At 34.6% G+C, this 18,376-nt stretch overlaps 1 protein-coding gene across 1 annotated transcript in view; it reads left to right on the forward strand.

Moving 5' to 3' along the window:
• Positions 1-18,376, forward strand: part of LOC144256981 (uncharacterized) — a 582,621-nt gene that overhangs the window by 501,245 nt on the left and 63,000 nt on the right. The window contains exon 4 of the mRNA XM_077802917.1: positions 13,772-13,784. Coding sequence (XP_077659043.1) covers positions 13,772-13,784 — 13 coding nt within the window. The remainder of the gene's footprint in view (positions 1-13,771; positions 13,785-18,376) is intronic.

Consider the following 18,376-nt stretch of genomic DNA (forward strand, 5'->3'; position numbering starts at 1 on the left):
GAGGAAAGGCAGAGTGAAAAGTGTCATTCTTCAAAGCATGTGTCTTATTGCAAAAATATAAATGTGAGGGTGGAAATTTGCTGATAACTCAAGGAGAATAAGACTGTAATGATATCTATGAAATTTTATACAGATGAAAACAGTTGATTTTCAAAGTTATTTTTAAAAGCTTTATTAAACTATTCATTTGAAAAATACACAGTGTGAGAAATTATTGAATTTAGTAATTATCAAATTATTTTGAACATACATTTTTCTTTGAGAAATCAAATAATACGTCAGAGTATCTTTTTGCCCATTATTAATTCTGACTTGGTAAAAAATATGAAAAAATATGTGTGAATGTGCAGATACTTGTGTGTGCATTTTTGGTGCAAATGAAGTGATAGGTCACTTGGAAGAATGCAGTATTTTTATATTAAAATTCTTGAAAATCTTGAAAGAAAATGTTAACTGTATTATGATGTATATACTCATAGTACTCACTAAAAGTTATTTTAAAAAAAATTATTCTAAAAATTTCAGGGAAATTTTTCATCTTTTCTGAAAAAACACATACTAAGCATTCTCCCAAACAGACCCTACAATACTGCCTCCTGTGTGTTGTCATAGAGAAAGGATCAATGAGAAAAACAATTTGAGAAATGATTGTGTAGTTTCTTTAACATTACTGTATCATTAGCCTGTGGAAGTTGATTCTAGTATCTATTGCTAAATAACAAACCACTCCAGAATTCAATGCTTCCAACAATTTTATTCATTTAATGCATGAATCTGCAACGTAGGAAAGACATAAAACAGTTTGTGTGGCATCAGCTAGTGTTGGGTAAGGCTAGGGCTGGAAACACCTTTACCTTTACCTTTACTGTCTCAGTGCCTCTGGTTGTCAGCTGTAACTTCAGATGGAGATGGTGCTGGAATGCCAATATGGGGGCTTTCTTTGTGATTGCTTGACTTGCACATAGCATGGTGACTGCATTTCCAAGATGATCCCTCCTGCATTAGCAGATGCATCAAAGACTGCATGATCTGCTCCACTGCTTTTACATCAGATTGTTGCCTAGAGTTGAGTTGATAACCCCATTTCACCTGTAGTGAGAAGAAAAAGAGACAAGTTCTTTTCATAAGAAGACAACCAAAGAAGGTGCATAAGGGTTTAAAATCCATCATAGAACCTCTGAAATTTTATAAAACAAATTGAAATTGGTTTTGCATTGTCTGATTATCTTTCTCATGGAACATTTTTTTTCAGATGCCATTAATTGCCATTTATAAAGTTCTTCTTAAAGAATGAATTTAGAGTGGCCTACAACACATTACTAGGAAAAATGTAACCACACCAAAATGAAAATCTATGCCCACTTATTTTCAATCCCAATAACAAGTAGATATGCCAGGTTTGGTCTTTTCTTTACCTTTGTTTTGCAAGTTACAATTCACTCATCTTTGATCCATTAAGAAATCTTTGGTACAGTTCAGTGAAAGAGACCAGACACACATACAACTACTAGTATGGTTTTAAATAGAAAATCAAATTTTCAAACATAGAATCAAAGAATTTTTAAATCATTTGTGGGATTTCCCTTCTTTGATCATTATACAAATTGATACATTTATGGCAAAGATAGCTTCATTTGACACACTATACAATGAACAATAGAAAGGAGATGTTGCCTCACATCTTTATAAAAAAAAAAAAAGGAAAAAAGAGTGCATACTTAAACCTCAAAGAACTCATCGACTCATTAGGAAGAGCAGGTTGCTTCCTCCTTTGCACTTTTGTGTTTATTTTGAACCATTTCCCAAATCCTCAGTGGAACATTTCCTATCCATTCTTGTTCCTATCTTTAACTTCAAATTATATATCGACTTTTGGTATTTCATGACTATCCTATTTAAATAAAAATTGAATATATAGAATATACATCTGCCGCTTCCTATTAAAACCGTTTTGCTAAAAAGGTATGCCTATTTTGTAGTTCTTTATTCTTATGTTATATTTGCTATAATCTTAAACCTTCATTTATCACTCCCTTGAATTTTTTTCTTCCTAAGTCACCAAAACCATGCCAGTTAGGAAATGCAGTGGCACATTTCAAAGCTTTCCATTAGCCCTCTTTTCACTTATGTTTGACATCGTGGATCACACTTCCTTCTTCTCTCTTGCCTTCTCTAATGTTCAGTTGTCACCAATCTCCTAGTTTCCAAATATAGTATCACCAAAATCTGTGCTATTTCAAATTTAACATCTCAAGAAAATATATTTTAATGCTTCCACTTGTCCCAAGGGTAATAGCTCCTGAAAACTAGAGCTTTCTTGACAACCTTTTTTATCAATCATTTCCTAAAAGTCACCAAGTATAAATGATTTTGTCAGATTTTTCTTTGGCTGAAGAGCAAAGACCTGACAAAAACAATTTCAGAGGAAGAAAGTTTGTTTGTCACTTACTGTTTCAGTGGTCTGGGTCCATAGACAGCTGGCTCCATTCCTCTGGGTCCAAAGTGAGACAGAAGAGCATGGTAGAGGAAGAGTCCTCAGTCACCAGAGACAAAATATAGACCCCCAAAGGCAATGTAGAATTGATTGCTATATAACTAGAAAGATTTACTTATGTGGATAAGCACACTAATGGCAATATAAGTAAAATACTTTGTAGGATGTTTTAGGAAACAGAATAAAAACACTTTCTACAACTTAGAATGAGTCTGTACATGAAAATATTTCTTCTTATTCAAATGATGTCATTTTATTAAAATGATATTTTATATTACTACCCACATAGAAAAAGAAAAGGAATCATAAATCTTTTAACTCCTGAAACAGTTAAAGCTGTCCTACTTTTCTATTTTATGCTCCAAATCAATATCAATAAATCAGCAAAAGTCTGTTATCATTTTGCAAAAGAATTTCCCATCAAACCTACAATCTTTTTTTTTTAAGAGAGAGTGAGAAAGGAGAGAGAGAGAGAGAGAGAGAGAGAGAGAGAGAATTTTTAATATTTATTTATTTATTTATTTATTTTTAGTTCTCGGCGGACACAACATCTTTGTTGGTATGTGGTGCTGAGGATCGAACCCGGGCCGCACGCATGCCAGGCGAGTGCGCTACCGCTTGAGCCACATCCCCAGCCCAAACCTACAATCTTTTAAAGACCTAAAAGCACAAAACAGAGAATTACCTCACAGGAAATGGACTTTTTCCCATATACTGTTTCCCAATATGTCCCTAGTGTCCTGAACAGTACATGGCATATAACAAATATTTGTTCAACCACAAAATCTGGTTTGAATACACAGTGACATCCAAATTGGAGACCATCTATCTACTCACCATTTTCCGGGAGATAAATATATTCATATATATATGAATATATATGTATGTATATGTATACACACATAAACATTATATATACTTATCTTCCTATTATTTGCAAATCACTCAGATCTCCATGATACCACATGTATACACATCCCAAGGGACTGAAAAGGCCAATATTTTCAGTATGTCACAGGAGTGATTTAGACTTAATAGAAATATATTACATTTAGTTTTTAATAATGAGAACCACTTTCTTGGGACATTATAGCTTTTTCTCATTCACAAAGAGATTTGATATAAAATAATATTTTGGAGGAATGAGGTGGGGATAATTAGTGAGCTACAAGTATATGGGCTCACAGCATTTACGTGATGCCCCAACATATGGGTAAAGCTCCTTCTGGGAATATTGAATGGCATCTGTGAATAACCATTGTGCAGAAACATTTTTGTGCCTGTGTTTTCTATTGTTAGAGGTTTAATAGGCATCACTAAAATGAGAGCATGAGGAGCAATTGCTTTCCTACGTGCACTAAACTCACTGTTCTGTGAACACACCAAGCAGCCATTTGCCACTGGTCCTTTGCTTTTGTTCCTATCTATGTGTTATGGTTTAGAGATGAGGTGTTCCCCCAAAACTCATGTTGGACAATTAAAGAATATTCAGAGGTGAAGTGATTGGGTTTTGAGATACTTAACCTAACCAGTGCATTAATCCACTGATAAGGATTAACTATGTGGTAATGGTAGGCACATAGGGTGTGGCTAGAGAAGATAGGTCAATGCAGTGTGCCTTTGGGGTTTCTATTTTGTTTCTGGTGAGCAGAGCTTTCTCTCTGCTTCCTGGTGTTCATGTCCTGAGCAGCTTTCATCCACCACACCCTTCTGCCAAGACATTCTGCCTCAGCTTAGGACTAGAGCTATCAAATCAGCCAGCCATGAACTGAACCTTTGAAACTATAAGCCTCAAATAAACTTTCTCTTCTCTACATTGTTCTTGTCAATTCTTTTGTTCACAACGATGAAAAAGTTGATAAAAATACTCTGGAATGTCTTCTTTCTCCAATGCTCATTCAGCCTATTCCCTTAATTTATCTAGGTCTGTGGTCAAAGACCTTAATATCTCTAGAGTATTTTTATAATCCCCTGAGATTTTCTAATATCTTCCCTCATTAACAAATCTCTCCTCTCCCTTTGGTTCATTTTTCTTCACAGTACTTGCTAACTGTTATTACTACAAAAATATGGATGTAGTCATTAGTTTTGTTCGTTTTATTTTTTGATATTAGAATATAAGATCCCTGAGAGTAGAAACTGTGTTACTTTTTGTTAGTATCCCCCTGAATAGTAATGAATATATATTAGGTGTTTAATACATATTTTAAATTAAAAAAACAATAATGAATGAGAGCAATTAATTTGATTTGGGGAAAATGGTAAGACATAGTTTATTAATAAAATAAATGGGATAGTCTTCATCAAATTAGGGCACTTTTTTTTTTTTAAGAAATAACATCTTATTAGATCTTATCCCAGAAAGCATAGCCAATTGCTTGGTTTCCTTGTATATCTTTTGGAAGGCCATATCAGGTACTAGGTCTTAAAAGTGCCCTTCATGGATAAAAGAAGAAGAATTTTTCCAAAAGTTCTTGGTTAAAAATCTGTCTTGCACTGGTCAATGTCCCTACCGGGCATCTATACTTAACATTTTATGTTGTGTATCAGCACATCTTCCTGTTGTCACTGGGGAGGCCATATCCTCTCTGCAGGTCCACTCTGGTCAGGGCAACTGCAATAGTCTCTGTGTATTAGCCTCACCAATATAGGGTTTCTCAATCTGTGGCAGTCATGACAGCAGCAGCAGGGGGCTGGCTGCTTGGTCATGTTGGACTTGCTTAGGAGTCAAAACAAATTGTTTAAGTTCTCAAGAGCTTCCGTTGAAGAAAATGTAAACTTTTTCATGCAACCTCTCATTATAATAATTAGAAAATAGAGTAACTATTAAAGAAAATGTTCTGAGCAGTTTATTTGCCCATTGATTGATTTAATTATTTGTTTTATTAATGTTGAGCCTTTTGGTTCTTCATACATTCTGGAAGTATGAGTGAGGGGGCCTTATCCAAACAATGAACAGATTTTTATTTTAATTATTATGCTTGCAGTCCAAGTGTTCTTAACAGGTTAAAAGTATGTGCTGGATTGAACCTTTAAAATAATTTGGAACAGACAGGTATTTAAGTTTTGAATTGATCGATTGCATAGACTTGGTCATTAAACATCCATTATATAGATACACCATAAAAAATTACTTTTGCCTACTAAGGGAATATTCTGTCCTTGTAACCTAAAATTGCTCTTAATAAAAAAGGTAATAGGAGATAAATAGCTTAATGTGTTGGATTGAGTTAGGCAAGTGTGATTACACTTGTTTGTTTGAAGCAGAAGGATAATTAATTACCTCTGCTTATTGGCATGAGTTAAGAAGTAGGAACTATCTACCAGAAATCCAGCCCAAAATTCTTCTTATCACTATTCTTAAAGCAGACGTCCCATTAACACAGGAAATGCATATATTGTATTCACCTATTACATAATAGGTGATTAAAATATTCCTGTGGTCAAAAAAAAATATTCATTGCCCCAATAAACACCTATCTCCTGCTCATTTTACCATCTAAATCATTTTCTCCTTTCATTCCTATATTCATGTCCTTTGTGCAAATGCATCTTCATACATATGTATAATTTATTATATGCATTTAATAAATACATGTAGGTTGTTATGTATATGTATATACGTTTTATATATGTATGTTCATTCACACATGTATATTCATTTTCCATGTATATTTGTACATACATACATACACCTATACAGGTACATGAATGTATGCATTACATATATCACTTCTCTATAATATTTATGAATTTACATCATATATATATATATATATATATATATATATATATATATATATATAGCTTTTGGGTTTTACAAATTAAAATAAATGATAATTGTTATTTAATTTTGTATTGTGTATTTATTAATATTGATATTCCTTCTGTTATAATCCAAAGAATATTCTTGGAGACATTCTTCAATTTTGGTAGTATTTTTTCAATACAAGTATATTATATTGCTTAAAGAAGATCTACATCTAATAAAATGTTAGTGATATAATTGAAGTTACCTTAAAATAAAAAAAAATCTAGAATTATAAATTAATGTAAGCAGATTAATGAGGGACTTTTAATTCTACCTGGGCACTGCTGATCATACATAACTACTGACTGGAAAAATGTTCTTGGACGATTTGGGGCTCTGGACTCTGATAGAACTGAATTTGAAACATGATACACCATATACTAGTGGTAACACAAACAAAATCATGGAGACTTTAATTTCCTCATCTAAAAGAAAACAGGCATTTATAGGATCACAGGTATAATTTGGGCTTAGAAAGAACAAATTACATACAATATAGTAGACATTCTGCATTTCTTATGCCCTTGATAGTTTTGTGGTACTATCAAACTATTTATATGTGATTGATATTTGAATTATTTAATTCTTTTGACATTTTCTCTTCATTAAATCCTAAGTCATTTTCTTCTGCTAACTTTACCTTCCCTCTTCTGCAGATGGACAATGTGAGTATTGTGAGGGATGTCCCAGGCCCAGAGAAATTACTCTGATTACACAGTGTGTTAAATGAGACTTTGCCTGTTGTAAAATTTTGGCAGAGTCCTCATAGATGCAGAAAGGTAGAGTGAGTGTTATAGCACCTGTGTGAGACTAGGTAAAATATTTTGAAACTCATTTGTGACCTTTAATATATTACCCAACTCAGGAACATAAATGAGATTTGTTTGAGAGTTGTAGAAATTGGAGAGGGTGAATTTATTTCAGAGGAATTGCCAGTTTGCGATGCTTGTGAAGATAAACCTTTATCACGGTAAGCTATGTGAAAGAAAGTTCAAGATAACTATTTGTGGACTGTGATATGTGTGCTTCAGAAATGGAATAGTTCAGGGAATGATATCTGACTTACCAATGAAGGGTCTAGCTTGGCATCTGCTTTACAACTGGAGATTTATAAAGGATGCATAAGGATTCAGTGGACCAGATAGGGACTCTGGAAAATGAAGTCCACTCTGAGCCATTTCAAAAGGACTTCACATTAAGAGGGTCTTGTTTCAGAGGCAAGGCGATATCAGCAGAACAATGTTGGCACATATATATTCACTTACAGAGACAAGAGTCCAGGTTGTATCCATTAGGTAGAAAGGGAATTTTCTGTAGCCGACTGAATGTGCTTCTACACTTCTATGTATGATATGATGAAGAAATATATCACTTACATCTCTACTCCCAGGTTCCACGAAGAAGTAAGATTAAACTACGGGTATAGGGAGGATGTACTCAACTGAGGAATATAAGAGGCTTATTTTGCATAGGACTGGATTATCTAATGCCTGAAAAAGATATAATGCATATATGTAATTATATACATGTATGTGTGTGTATATATACATATACACACATATATATTTACTGTGAGTGTGTATACATACATATATTTCCTAAGAGTGCTGGGTGAAGATATTTTTATTTTTGAATCCCAATGAATATAATTCATTCAGTAAATATTTTCATAAAATAGGTGCCTTGTAATGTTTTAGTTGAATGGATTCAGCTGAGTTCTCTCTCCTTTAGAAATGAACTAAACTATATTTTAAGTTAGCTAGGATTCCATAAATATGATGTTGAGAAATATCCATGAACCCAAATTGCACTTATGGTAAACACAGATATACTAGCCAGATCCTTTTTCAAGGAAGCACTTTCTGCCTATCTGTGAAAAATAGTCAAGAGACAGTTACTTTGTGGTTGCCAGGGAAGAATGACTCTTGAATTTGTATCAGAACAAGGTGGGGGTAAAAAGAAACCCAGACATTTTGGCCTAACATAGAACAATCTGAAGGCAGTATGCATTCTTGAACTCTCTATCATGTCAGCAAAGTTAATCAAGTTCTACATTGCTGTTCATCTTCTTCCTTTACTTATCCTGCTCATTTCCCTTCTTTACACAGTTATTAATTATTAACAATGCACATCCACATCTGTCTCAACATGCTTCTGGAAAAAGCTTATAAGATGGGGTTTTGGAACTATATATTCATTTCTTGACTGCAAATGTGGACCCCATCAATGAATAAAATGTGATATTTCAGCTGTAAAATTATTCACCAGAGTGACTATAAACTAATGCAAACCCATCCAAACAGTTGTTGCCAGTTTAGCTGTTATGCTAGTTCTGATAGTTTAGCTATAGTGTTTTTTTTTTCTAACCCTGGGTATGTGGTATGCAGACATTGATTTGGTGAATATGTTATTTTCTATCCCAATTAGTAAATATAGCAAGAAACACTTAAGATTCAGATGAAATGAATAAACAGTACTTCTAGTTATCTCCCCAATAAGTTCTCTAACTGGTGACACAATATAGTCCCAGGAAACAGGGACAATCCCAGAATCCTTCAAAGTATAACATCAACCCATTACATAGATGACATTCTCCCTAGATGAACAAGAGATACCCTAGAGGTGTTGATAAGACAAGTGTGCTCCAGAGGGTGAGCACAAGTACATGGTTTGAATATTCTATAGATTTATGACCTGAATATTCCAGATATATGTCCTGGATCCATCTAAAATTTTAGGAGTTTAAGAGTTCAGTGGTCAGAAGCATGGCTAAATCTACCCGATAAAAACTAATTATTACATTTTGGACCTCCTACCATGAAAAGGAAGCACATTGCTTGAAGGGATTCTGAGTTCTGAATGCAGAAAATTCCACATTTAGGAATATAGCAATGACCCAGTTACAGAGCAACATGAAAGAATTTCTTCTCTGAGTGGAGTACAGAACAGGAACAAAAACTGCAGCAAGCATGAGCTGTGTTCTAAGAAGCACTGCTGCATCAGTCATGTGAATTAGCCCAACCAGGATTGGAATTATTAACAGAATTATTTTGGAGGAGAAAACCTAAATCCCTTTTTAAAATCAGAAAGCTTCATCACTCAAGAGAAATATTGGAAAGTTTTACTTTGACCTCAAACTTATTTGAATTATGCTTTACAAGATGCACAGAAAGTGGGGAGAATCCTTAATGCTCCAACAGACACAGTGTCTATTAGCCCAATAGACCTAGTCACCTGAGAAGTTCATGGGCTGGACAGATGGTGGTTTGAAACACAGCAGCACTAGATATAAAACTGACTGTTTGAAGCAGTACTACTGTCCTTTTGGAAAAAGACTACTACATTTACATTCCTATACACTTTACTGATTTTAAGTGTTGCACCAAAGATATAAGAATTAAATAAAGAAATTATGAAATTGGATGATCAGCTAATGTCCACATACCTGATTCTAATAGTTCATTGCTTTTTAAAATATTTCTATTAGTTCCTTTCTTTCTTTTTCTCTTTCTTTCTTTTTCTTTCCTCTCTCTTTTTCTTTTTCTTTTCCTTTCTTACTCCCTCCTTCCTTTTCTTTCTCCCTCCTTCCCTCCCTCTCTCCTTCCTTCCTTCCTTTCTTCCTTCCTTCATTCCTTTTCTTCTTTCCGCCTTATTTTGGACTAGTTTTTGCATATCAGAGAAAACATTTGGTCTTTGGCTTTTTGTATCTGGCTTATTTTATGTAGCATAATGGTCTCCTCCAGTCCTAGCCATTTACCAGCAAGTGCCACAACTTCATTCTTCTTTATGGCTGAGTAATACTCCCTTGTGTTTATATGTGTGTATAGACATATATATGTATATGCATGTGTGTGTGTGTGTGTGTGTGTGTGTTTTACATTGACTTTATTCATCTGTTGACTGGGACCTTTTGGCTCCATTGCTTGGATATTGTGTTTTGCTACTACAAACTTTGATGTAGCGAAATCTCTGTTGGATGCTAATTTTAAATCTTTGGGATATATACGAAGAAGTGGGATGGCTGTATCACATGGTGGGTCTATTCCTAGTTTTTTAAGGAATTGCCATAATGCTTTTCAGAGGGGTTGGACTAATTTGTACTCCAACCAACAATGAGTGGGTGTATCTTTCTTCCCATATCCTCACTAACATTTATTATTATTTGGACTCATGATAATTGTCATTCTGACTGGAGTAGGAAGAAATGGCAATGTCAATGTAGTTTTGATTTCCATTTTCCTGACTGCTAGAAATGTAGAGCATTTTTTTCTTCTATTTTTTTGGCCATTTTGTATTTCTTCTTTTGAAAAGTGTCTGTTTAGTCCTTTTGCTGATTTACTACTTGTACTATTTGTTGTTTTGCTGTTAAGTTTTCTGAACTTACCACTACCTCAGGTTGTGAACCTAGGGTGCTGCTACCTATGCTGATGTGACTAAGGCAGCATCCATCCAAACACTTGCCAGCTGTATCCATGAGTCATTGGCAATAGCTCTCTACTGCCCTTGACCCAGGAACTTTCCACTTTGACCAAACTCCTGATGGCTGTGTCAACCTGGTCACTGTCTCCTTAGGCTTCCTCTACACAGGCAACTTCTCACCATGATTCAGCTTCCTACTGGTTGCTGCCAAGATCCAGCAGTGGATAGGGATGAAAGAATAGGGAAAAAATGGGCAAAAGAGAAAAAGAACAAAAGAAAGAATAGTTAGAAAAGGATAATATGCACCAAGGTAAAAAGAAGAAAAATATGGATGGGGAGTATTCGTGGCAGTAGCAGACAATGTAAGAGGGGTTAAGAGGTCTCTTCCCTCTATGCTGCTGGAGCTTCTTACCGTGAAGGGCCGCCCACCAGCCAGCCATGGCAATGATTCCTTTTCCTCTGTCCAGGAACCAAAACTGCCTTCCCATTTAGATTTGAGTTCTCACTCCCTGTCGCTGCAAATTGAGGACATCTGTGCATCGCTCCAACTCTGCCCTGGCTCCTGAGGAAGCTGTGCTGAGCTCTTGTCCAAGCTCCCACTTCCCAGTCCAGGTCTCTCCACCCACTCCCCTCGTTCAGGGGGAGGGGAAAGGGTTTCAGCCCTCCCTCTACAAGTTTTTTTCTAAATGGACACTTCAAAGATCTCACTGCAGAGGGTACTCCCTCTGGTTTAATTTATGGCTCTCTGGAGGTGAGGAGATGCCACAGTGATTTAATTTCCTTCCAGGTGACTGGTCAGGTCAGATGTGGGCTTCACAAAATGTCTACCATGCCCAGAAGGTTTTTTTTATCCAAGGTTTGGGTTCAACTGACTGATTTCCTTCATTGACTCAGCTGCTCCCATTGAGTTTTAATGTTGTCTGCTGCTCTTTCCAGCTGTTGTAAGGGTGAGGTTCTGTGATTTTCTGCTCCCTCTTTCTCTCTCTTTTGCCCCTCCAGCACTCCCTCCTTGGTCCTGGTTCAGGGCTAGGGAACTCTGTCCTTATTTTCTACTCTGGCCACCAAACTTCTATTGTCCCCAGGTCACAGACTATGTAATCTAGGTTCTTAGAGCATTTATTCTGTCACCCACTTCTCAGGTCAGCTGTGCCTTCACTGCCCCCTTTCTGTGTTGTGATCAGGGAGCCCTGCCTAGCTCCACCCCACCACAGATCTCCAGTCCTGAGAGTTCTTAACACTGGGGTGAGACTATGTTCTCTAGGTTTGATCCTGATTCTGTTGGCTCTTAATTTAGAAGTAGACCAAAAACTCCAAACAGAATCCTCCTCTTAGTATTTTTCTTCACTTCAGTATTCAATGTGTTATCTCTGGATTTATAAATCTGTCAGAGGATGACACAGATAACCACCTTCCAAAATAAGAGAAAAACATAATATGTGTGGCAATTAAAACAAGTGCCACCAGAAACTTTATATTTACATATGACTCTTGGAATAGTGATATACATCAGGATTGATCATGTCTCCAAATTATAATGGATTGTATTATAATATTCAAATTATCACAATCCAGACTCGATTGCAGAAGGAAAACAAGGCAGAGCCTGAGAACTGGGAAAGCCTCTCTAAATGCAACTGAGAAATAATAGACAATCTGTGCCAGTGTTATTTATTTGTGTCTTCCAGAAAAATTTACAAGGGAAATATGAGACTCAGTCAGTAAATAACGGTAATGTTCTTTCCCAGAAATCCCTTACAGATCAATTTATCAAAGGCTACAGTAGACTTACTTGAGCAAACTCTTTGCCTATTAAGCAATAAGCTCCCATCAGAACCCATGATTTGCTGTCTTTGCCTTTCTTAAACTATTATATCACAGACTGGACCCATTCTACATCAGCATACCATTAAAAAAATGCTAAAACCCACCTACCAAAGTCCAATAAATAACCCACATCTGACTTTTGACTTCTGGATTTCTGAAACTTCCCTGACCTCTATTATTTTCCCTAAATACAATGAGTTTAAATATTTCAGAGAGTTCAGTGGTATAGTCAATTGGCTAAGGATGGGTTTCTGTTACATTCTTTGCCAATCAGAGTTCTTTATGTGGGATTTAGTTTGAAAAATATTTTGACTTTTATACCATTATCTTTTTGAACAAAAAGAAAATTAAAAGCTGTTAACTATCATCTATGCTGTACTATGTTCCATAGGATGAAGAATAAGCAGAACTGAAGTTATAAAAAACAGTTCAACAAATACTTAAAATGTGTAAATGAGAGTGGGAAAGAGAATTTATAACATTATACCCGACTCATGTTCTAATCTATTCTTAAATTTTGTGTATTTTTTTATCTTGAGGTTAATTAAAGTTTCCTATTTTTGCTTATAAGCATTTCAACAGGATTTTACTCAATATGATCCATGAAATCTAAACACATAGGAAAGAGATAGAGCATAGAGAATTTTGAAATCATGCTTATAAACTAGTACTCTATCTGTAAATCAGTAAATTAATTTAAGTGATAAATTGGCAAGATTTGGATATTAAAAGATTCCAGTTTTTTTAGCATACTGAATATAGTAGAAGATAATAATAGATGTAGAGAGGGCTATTAATAACCTATTATGATAACCCAGAGAAAATATATTGGATATCTTGGAATGAACATGATAATGGAATTAGAGATATGCATATAAGTTCAAAAGGTTTTTTGGAAGGTAAGCTAAAAACTTTTCTCATATATTTGAATATAATTCAGGTTGTATGTAAGAACAAAATAGGAGTCAGCAATGGTTCCAATGGTTCTGTTTGAACCAAAAGAATTATTTTCCCTTAACTAAAAATAGAGTATTAAATGAGGAGCAAATTTTGCCAGTGAGGGGGGATTCTTAGAAATGATGATATTATCCCTGGACATGGTGACTGTATTATCTATAGATGGCAAAACCAAATGTCCAGTAAAAGATTGGGTATATAGTTCTTCAAGCCTTGAAGGTCTCTTGCGCTGTATGTACAAGTTACATGTATCAGCATTATCCTAGTAACCAAACCAAAGTAAATGATAAGATCATCCAAGGAATTAGAACAATCCAAAGAGAGAAGCTGAGAACTAATGCTCAAATCTTCCTAAAAAATATTTTAAAATAGTCTAATAAACAGAAATTGATGGAATGGCCAGAGAAATAGAAAAAGTTAAGAAGTATATTTGCTATAAAAATTAAACTGGGAAAGAATCTACATGGAAAAGAAATAAATCTCAAAAATTGCTAAGTATTCAACAAGGGTAAGGACTGAAAAGAATCTCATTTACATGTGGGTAATCATTGTGATATAGAAGTTAGCAAGGAGATTCTCAGGAAAGTTTCTAGCTAAGTAAATAATATACTTAAATGATTTAATCCACAAATAAAGAAAAGCCACCAAGTTTATTTTTCTTTTCCTTCTTCTTTGTTTTTAAACTGGGTATTGAACCAAGGGACAATTTACTACTAAGATACAACCTCAGTACTTTTTATTTTTTATTTTTTTTTGAGTCAGGGTCTTGCTAAGTTGCTGAGGGTCTTTCTAAGTTATTGAGGATGGACTTAAACTTGTGATCCTCCCTCCTGGGGAGCCTCCCAAATTGTTGAGATTATAGGCATGGGCTTAGTTACCAAGTTTCTGAAAATTCAAATACTCAACTAATTAAATAAAATATTTTTAAAAATATTAATTCTTGGGGCTGGGGATGTGGCTCAAGCGGTAGCGCGCTCGCCTGGCATGCGTGCGGCCCAGGTTGGATCCTCAGCACCACATACCAACAAAGATGTTGTGTCCGCTGAAAACTAAAAAATAAATATTGAAATTTCCTCTCTCTCTTTAAAAAATATTATTTCTTTTATTTCATCTTCTGTTTCCTTAAATGAGACAAAATATGCAAAACTTTTAAAGAGGAAAAAAAAACAAAGATTAAGGGCTAATAGAGTAGATGAGGGCAGTGAAGAGAAGGAGGAGAGAAAAGCAGTAGAGAGGAAAGAGGAGAAGCATAATTTTAGGGGGAAAATTATATTATTTTGACGATTTTCTTCCCTTTCACAAATAATTTCTTCTTTCAAATGATTTGCGTCATTTTATTCAGAATTACTAATGGTGGTGCTCAGTTGTACACAAATCAAAAGAAGAAAGCCAGTCATTTAAATCCTGTGAGCATGTGCTATCTTTTCTTTGTTTTCTAACATTCAATTTTTGAAAGACTGTTTCAGAATATTTATCTTATATTCATGATTTGGAAAATAGTGCTCAATGAAGAATGTCCTGATCTCTGTATCTAATTTTACTTAGCCATTTGTCCATTTTCTCTTTTTGGTGGGGCTATCATAAACACATGAACAATGTAATTTGTATTTATTTAAGAAAATGCACTACTTGTACTGTCTTCCACAGAAGTTTTGTAATAGATATTAAAATTTACTTCTTCCAGATGTCTTTGTATGATTTACTACAAAGCACTCCTGATCACAAGTGTACTATCTGAGAATACCTTTCTAGGCTGAGAGCCATGGAAGAAAGTACAGTAAATTGTTCCTTCAGTGTAATGGTGAGGTACTTGAGAACACAGGTGGAATATAGAATTTTCCTTTCTCTGGTTGGTTCATTCAGACTAAATCAAATGAGTAAAACTGTAGCAAACATTTTCTAAAGTCTAGAGACTAAGGGAAGGAAGCAAAATCTCCATTAAAAAGTTAATTGTCAAGAACTTTTATTTAAAGCAAACTTTGTGCAATGTGCTATGATGAGAATTAATATAATTTTTGAACATAAGAAAAGCAGCTCTCTTGCAGTTTTGTGTGATCCATAAGCAAATCAGCAGAACCTCTAAAATGTTCTCCCAGCCTGGGATACATTTTTTTTTACTGACACTGGTTAAAAGTAAAATTTATAGAACATGCCTCTCCATTCGTTAGTTATCATTTGTTTAAACAATGATATGCAGTTTCCTTTCTTCTTATAGCTCACTGATTTTCAAGTAAATTAATATCTTTAATTTTTTTAAAATGCTAAATAAAATTGACCATCCAGATATGGTTTAGGATAGACTGTGTAGGTTGTTATAATCTAGTTTCTGATGTCAAACATAACACAGTCATAAGTACCAATATGCCATAAACCTTAAGATACATTCTTAAATTCTAGTATCTGTTATTTAATTAAATTTAGAATACTGATCTTGTCTCTCAGGTGTCAATTATTGTGCAGGGGTTAGGTGGGATCAAACATTGTAATTTCTTCCACACAGAAGTCTTTCCACAACAAAGGTGGACAGTAGTGCAGCAGTCTGGCTAGGCACAAAATCATGAGCCACTCAAGCAGGAACAAACTTTACTTTTTGAAACTTCCGCCAATGCCCCATAGTACGCCCCCGGGAAGAATCCCGATGGACACAACAGCGTTCTCCCAGATCCTAAGAGGAAGTTCCTCCTCCAGAAATCCCTCCTACCGCACTTCCCCAACCAATGGGAACTCTCCAGGAGTCCTGTAGCAGGCCAAGGTGGACAGCAGGAGTCCAATATCCATATGAATGTAAATCTTAACATGATCATATCATCTCAATGGCTAGCTGGTGTCACCTTTCAACCCAAAATGCCATGCATCATATTAATTGGCTGTGGCTCTTAGCACAGTAGCATGGAGATTTTTACTCTTTCATGTATGTCACAAAGCACAGTAACACTCTGCATTGCTTTCATAGCCTCAAGTTTGGAAACACAGCTCTAATATTTGAGATAGGTAGGTGGCCTGGACCTCAAGTACAATTTGATAAAATTTTTTTTAAAAAAATAGGTCAGTGAGTCTTGGTGGTCCAGTAAAATTCTTTACTGATAATTTAAAACTGAAACTATTAAGTTTTATATCCACTTACTCTTCTATTTTAAACACAACAAATATAAACTTAGGATGTATCTTGTGGCCATGCTCTGCACATAGTGACTGTAGAGCAACAGAGAAGTATGGTTTTCAATTGAATTGTCAAATTAGAAGAGAAAAACACTTATCAAATTATGACATGTTATTCATTAATAGAAATTGAAGTAAAGATTGTTATTAAAAAGAAGAAACATGGGCCGGGGTTGTGGCTCAGTGGTAGAGCGCTTGCCTAGCATGCTTGAGGCACTGGGTTCGATCCATGTGTGCACATGTGTCATTTAATGGGAATCTATTTCCACCCAGCATGTTTCTTCTTTTTTTTTTAAGTCCAATTTTCTTTACCTTTATTTTATTTGCTTATATAAATCCTAGATAAGATAGGAATATTTCCAGAAAGAAACAAACTACTGAAACTGACTCAGGAAAGAATAGAAATATGTAAAGATCTATGAGAAATAGGCAAATTGAATAGAGAAGCAAATAACTAGTGAGAAAGAAATGCCTAGATCTAAGTGTCTACAGTGTCAAATTTTTTCCAAAAGGAAAGGAAGGACTAACATTAATCCTTATAAAAGCTCCAAAAAATAGACCCAGGGGTCGGGGACATCCATTTATCCTATAAGAACAGTATAACTGATATCCAAACCAAAAAGATTCAAAGGAAAAATCTTAAGAATATGGATACATTCATATTCAACAAATGCTACAAGCTTAAATTCAGCCAAATGTAAAAAGGATATTATAACAGGACCAAGTGGGAGTTTTACAAAAAGAAACACTGGCTCAATACATAAAAAATACATCAACGTAATAAGCCACACTGAAATGGATGATCAATGTAAAAAATTCAAAGTTGTATATCTCAACAGTGGCAATGAACAAATTGAAAATGGAAATAAAAAGATGATTTTATTTATAATAGCATGAAAAGAATTGAATCTGTAGGAATATTTTTTTTTATTTTTTAAATTCATTTTAATTAGTTATACATGACAGTAGAATGCATTTATGCACTTTGATATATCATACATAAATGGGAAATAATTTCATTTTTCTAAGTGTACATGTTACAGAATCATATTGGTCATGTAGTCAAATATATACATACAGTAATAATGTCTGTTTCATTCTACCAACTTGCCTATACCCACAACTCCTCCTCTCATGAATAATTTTTAAAGTGTACACTTTATACTGTCTTAACTACAAAATAGTGGTTAAAGAAATTAAACATCGCCAAGACCATCCCAGGGTAAACAATAGTCTTTCAAAAAATAGCATTCAAATAAATGGCTATTTCTAAGCAAAAAAAAAAATGAATAAATTTGAACCCTTACTCAGATGGAATACCAATTTATTGCAAAATGAATCAAAGACTTGACTGTAGAAGCTAATATTTTAAAACTCTCAAAGAAATAATAACATGACTCTTTGTGACCTTGAATAAAACAATGATATCTTAGACATAACATTATAAATTTTAGTAACAATAAGTAAAAAAAAGTTATATCGGATACCATCAACATTAAAATATCACTTTTGTCTTTTCAAGAACACAATTGTACAGTTAAAAGGCAAACCAATTTGCATATCATATAGAGACAAATTGAAAGCATCATTAAGCAAAAAAGAATCAGATCTTGAAGATTCTCACACTATCCATATCACTAAAGTTAGGAAATGTGTTCTGGAAAGAACACCAGGGTGTGGCTGAACAAGGGCTCCACAGTGAATTGAGCTGT

This window comes from Urocitellus parryii, chromosome 9 (genome assembly GCF_045843805.1).
Source record: "Urocitellus parryii isolate mUroPar1 chromosome 9, mUroPar1.hap1, whole genome shotgun sequence".
Classification (NCBI taxonomy): Eukaryota; Metazoa; Chordata; class Mammalia; order Rodentia; family Sciuridae; genus Urocitellus; species Urocitellus parryii.